The following is a 5,000-nucleotide window of genomic DNA, read 5'->3' as shown; positions in this document are numbered from 1 at the left end:
ATGCTGGCTGTGTCCCAGTTATGTCTGTTGCTGTTTTATTCCAACTATGAATTCAAGATGAATAGTGTTATTTGTATTTAATGATAAATAGAAAATACAATGCAAAGCCAAAAGAGAGATCTGAAGATTACTGGTAGCAAGTGTTTCTTTTTCCTTAAGCAATTTCCTTTCTTAAGAGAAGGTTGGTTCTCTACGATTCTTGAGAGATCTTAACTAAAAGTTGAATTAAATCTACATTCACTGCTATAAATTTAACAAATGGGGAAAAAATCACTGGAGAAGCAACTACAGACTGGTAAGTTTGCTGATGGAGAGGGCTGGGCAACTTGAAGGCACATCATAAGTAGCTTTTAGTTTGTACAAGGCCTGCACTCAGCAGCAAAAGCCTGAGGTCTGTTCACCTTGTGGGCAACAATTCAGTGTCAAGCTAGTGATGGGTACACAATGCCTGTCTCTTCCACCAAAAGCCCAGACTATTTCAAAAATGTTTCTGTTGCAAGGAAGAAATTATTGCAAACACCAGGACAGACATTCTAATGTAAGACTTGGTCTAATCACAAGAGGGGGAAAAGTGACTATGTGTACTCAACCAAGTTTCATGAATGTAGAGGCTTAAAATATTTGACATTTAGGCTAAAGCATGCTGAACAGTGCACTTCAAGGTGTCCCATAAAGTTAGAAGTAAAACTAGAGTTGGACGGCTCACGTTCTCTCTGCACATGCCTGCATGCCTCAATGCTGAGACCAATGCTGAGACTCCGGCTTTGGGCATAATAAGATTCTTGCCAGAACAGAGTTCTTGTCTCCTCTGCATGCCTGATTCTGTCAGTAAGAAAGTGAAATATGGAGCTCTAAAGTATAAGACATTTTGAATCAATAGCCTAGTTACTACCTTGTGTAGCTACAAAAAGATGTTAGGCAAATGTCTTGTGCACAGATTTGAAAAATCTTTTTCCATACTTATATCTGAAAACTAAGAAGGCGTCCTCCCCACTTTAAATTGTTATCTTTCCTAATGCTGACACAATCCTACTTGTAGCAGCATAAAGTGCCTCTAATCTCAGTCTTTTTAATGACTTGAAGCACAATAAGAAATACTGACCTGGTTTTATACTAAGGAATTTGAGTCTGGGGGACGTAGGAAAGTGCTGGGGCTGTTTGCAATGTAAACACTGGTGTTGGTGCTTGGAATGTCTGGGGACAGGAACCCTGCATGTAAACATCTGACTCCACCTTTAACTGCTGGCAGTCAGCCTTACCTTATGGCCAAGTTAAACTGCACACATTTTAGCTTTTTATTTTCAAAACCTAACTAGGCATAAATCCAAGTATCTTCTGCCATTTATTTGGTATTTTTTTGTACAGGTTTCTGAGTTTCTTATATACCTATCTGTTGCTTTTCCTGCCCCAGTTCAGAAAAGATAACTGGGTAATTCACATGTTATCTTCTTTCCTTTCCTTTCAAAAATCACAAAAGGCTAGATTAAAGATGCGAGATCCATTACTTTAATGCAGCTAAGTTTAAGAATAGGGCGATTTCTGCCTTTCCCCTGAATATGAGGTTCAGAAAAACGGAAAAAAAAACAAAACAAAACTCTTCTTGTACTAGAGTCTCAGGGTTGCTCAAGTAGAAACCAAATGAGGAGCCCTGCATGTTGCTGAGATCACTAGAGAGATAAGAGGGAAAAAAAACTAATAACATTTGCTGTACTCCTGAGGAATCAAATCTTCTCTATTACCTTTCCTCTTCTCCCCACCCATCTGCAAAAGACCTAAAGCCAGTCTTCGGCTTTGAAAGTTTATATTTTAAATACCCTTGAAATACAGAGGTATTTTGCAAACCTTAACTTCTTACGGGAAACAACACAAGGCAAGCGTCAACTTATAAATTACTCAGAAAAGCTGAATTCTAATTTGACCACTTGTTTGATAGTTTTTTAATGGGTCAAAAACATAAAAATCCAGGGAATTTAATGTTCCAGCAAAAGCCTTTATAAATTATTTAGGTATTATAATTCTTAAAAGCAAGATTGAAATCTTATGTGCTAAGATACCTGGATCCCCAAGGTCATTCTTTTTCTCATATTTTAATCAATTCTTCCCAAAGCAGGCACTGTGCTTACAAGTGTGCCTCCATAAATAGAATACCCAGTCAGGTTCTGGCCACGTCCTTCTCCTTCTTCAAAAGGAATGCAACTTAAGACTCAGGAGAGGGAAGTCAGTGAAAGGTGCTGCTGATAAAAGTAAAACAGGACTGGCTTTGTCAAAACCACTCCTAGCTACCTTTTATGCCCAGGGAACACCTATAATTCTTTAAGTTGTATCAAAAACATTCCACATTTTTAGGTTCTGGGATTAAATTTTAAACCTGTATTCAGTTCACATCTAACTAAGTTTCAAAAGCTGCACCAAATCTACTAGGCTTTTTTTTTTTTTTAATACTCCGCACTGCATGCTCTGTCTATATGCATGCATTGGATAATAAATATTAAATATGGGGGGGCACACAGAATCCATAAAATTAAAAATGAAACCAAACCGAACATTAAAAAATAGTACATGGTAGCTAGAGAAATTAATAAGGGCTAAAAATAAATTTGAGGTAACAACAGTGGCCCAACACCACTGATCTGAAATATCTGTAAAATTCAAATAAGTGTTTGGAGATTCAAGTAACAAACCATCTGCTCCAACTTGGTCAGACTTCCCAGCCTTGCTGAGTTTTCAGTCCATGAGCCGGCACTCACACAGCTCCTTGTAAATCCTCTTCCGTACTCGGGGCATGTCCTCCTGGGAAAACTGGAAAGGCTGCTCTAAGGCGAGGCACTTGCAGTACTGCAAAGGTCCCAGAAAACACTTAAATGTCATGTGGAGTTACATACCAGCCCAATGTATTTAACCAGGTGCAGAACTAACAGAATAGGGCCTAAGGCATTTTAAAATGTGTTTAAACTTGTTAGAGAACATTTTCCTCCAAATTATAGTCAACTTTCCAGGCAAGTATATAGCCTGGGATTTCCCCTCCATCCCCACTTAATACTGTGAAAAGCAGAAACTGATGAAGAGGCTCCAATTCTTTTCAAGGTACAACCTGATGAGAATGCAGCCAGACCTAGCATGGCCTTTAAGTGAGAACTTGAATTTGTTTACAAATCCCAGATAGTCATGAGTCATATGAGTGAGCAGCCTATGTTCCAAGATCTTTGCAATTCCCTAAATTCATGGACTATATACTACAATTTCCTTCATAAATATAGTGTGTAATGAATTTTTCTGTAGTCTTTTAGACCACGAAGGGAGCCTATAGCATAAGAAAGCAGAGTTTTGAATGTGGCCATAATTTAAAATCTAGTTTTTACTTTGTGACTAAAGACCATTTGCCAACAGTTAAAAATATATAGTAAATTCTGCAAATGCCAAGGCTCTGTGATACGAACAAATTCAGATCAGTCTCCAATGTGTCTTACGAATAATCTCTGATAAGACATGGATGATATCAATTCATTCTTGACCTATGAAGGTGGTTCTTCCCTAGTGGTAACATCTGAAAATGCAGAAATTACTGCTTCTCAACAATAAAGGGAGGGAAGGAGGAAAAGTACTCTAATTAAACTGTACCTAGTACCATGTACCCATCACAGGGACTCCTATCTCTCTCTAAACCCAACGAGTTTAATTCACAGACTGTAAATTCTGAAAAAACAATACTTCTTTACCTGGAGCACAAAGACTCCACAGTCACTGTCATTTTTCTGTTGTGGAATACACTAAAGGAGAAAACAAAATGACCATTAAAATAATATCAAGTACTCCTCTTCAGATAAGAAAAGTTGTTTTTATGGAGAATAAGGAAGAGACAGGAAACCTGTCTCTATCCAGTACAGACGATATATACCTCTGGTATTTAAAGAGTTTGATTTTATGGAGGCATCTGGCCACAAGAAAAGGGCTATCAATCAACCACAATTTATACAACAACATTTTGCCTAAACACGAGAAATGGGAAATCAAATAAAATCCTATTTTAAAACTTCTATTTGGATAATTAGTTTTGCTGTAAATTCACTGACAATGGAATCAAAATGGAATTGTGAATCAGAACAAATGCCTGGACTCTGAATATTCATATAGTAACAATCCTACTTAGCAGTATTTTCATCTCATATTATACAATTCCGTCTCACTCTTTGAAAGAAATCACAAACAGTATGTTTTCAAAAGAACTGGTTACTGTATTCTGCCTAAAGTGGGACTATGATACATCTTGACTAAATTTAGGGAGAATACATGGATATTTTCATTGGGTAAATTCAGAAAATTCACCAAGTTCAAGTCTAGTTACTAGCTAGGCCATTTAAAACATAAAACTTAAGCTTAAATTTAAAATTTAGCATTTGGTTCAAGGATGAACAAATAAATCTGTCCCTTAACCTTTAGGTTAAGGTTTGTTTTAAGATTCTGCCTCCTAAAATTGTGTCAATGCTCCCAACAGACACCTGAGTTTAAGGATCTGACCCTACCAATAGCTTTAATGGCCTTTGGGGAAGTTCACACCTGGGCTTCAGTTTTCTCATCTATAGAATAAAGATGATGCTTCTCTCCTAAATGACCTGCCTACTTCACAGGCTGTAAGGATCAAATGAGATCATGCAAGCAAAAACACTGTGAAAACAAGAAAACCGTGACCATATAACCTAAGATACTTGTATTTGTAACAGAATTGAGAGGCTATGTCTGGGGACTCTGCCCCACCCCTGCCCGCCCCAGCTTTAAATGTCTATGGGCCAAACAGAGTGCTGCTTCAAGATAGTGTTCATACTGAAGCACTCAGGCCACTGTCTTGCACTCAGGCCACTGTCTTCCCCAAAATGCCTGGAGAGTAGCCCAGTGCACTTGCTCCTTAGTAAATCCAAATAGTCATTTCAGGATTTCTCTGGGTTTATATGAGTCATCTGGAAATAAGAACAATGAGACAAGAGGCAGGTGCCACCCCCAAAATT

At 37.9% G+C, this 5,000-nt stretch overlaps 1 protein-coding gene across 3 annotated transcripts in view; it reads right to left on the bottom strand.

The window, feature by feature from the left end:
* SENP5 (SUMO specific peptidase 5) overlaps nt 1–5,000 on the bottom strand; it is a 43,406-nt gene that overhangs the window by 413 nt on the left and 37,993 nt on the right. For 2 of the 3 annotated variants that reach the window (XM_006906157.3, XM_015600317.2), the window contains exons 9-10: nt 3,717–3,767; nt 2,361–2,835 (exon numbers count right to left, since the gene is read on the bottom strand). In XM_006906157.3, coding sequence (XP_006906219.1) covers nt 2,725–2,835; nt 3,717–3,767 — 162 coding nt within the window. In that variant the 3' untranslated portion in view covers nt 2,361–2,724. Of the gene's footprint in view, nt 2,836–3,716; nt 3,768–5,000 lie in introns of all 3 variants that reach the window. The other variant, XM_025041888.1, reaches the window with a different exon arrangement.

Source organism: Pteropus alecto, unplaced genomic scaffold (genome assembly GCF_000325575.1).
Source record: "Pteropus alecto unplaced genomic scaffold, ASM32557v1 scaffold311, whole genome shotgun sequence".
Lineage (NCBI taxonomy): Eukaryota > Metazoa > Chordata > Mammalia > Chiroptera > Pteropodidae > Pteropus > Pteropus alecto.
Note: the sequence above shows the minus strand (reverse complement) of the source record. Positions and strands in the feature narration are given on the sequence as shown.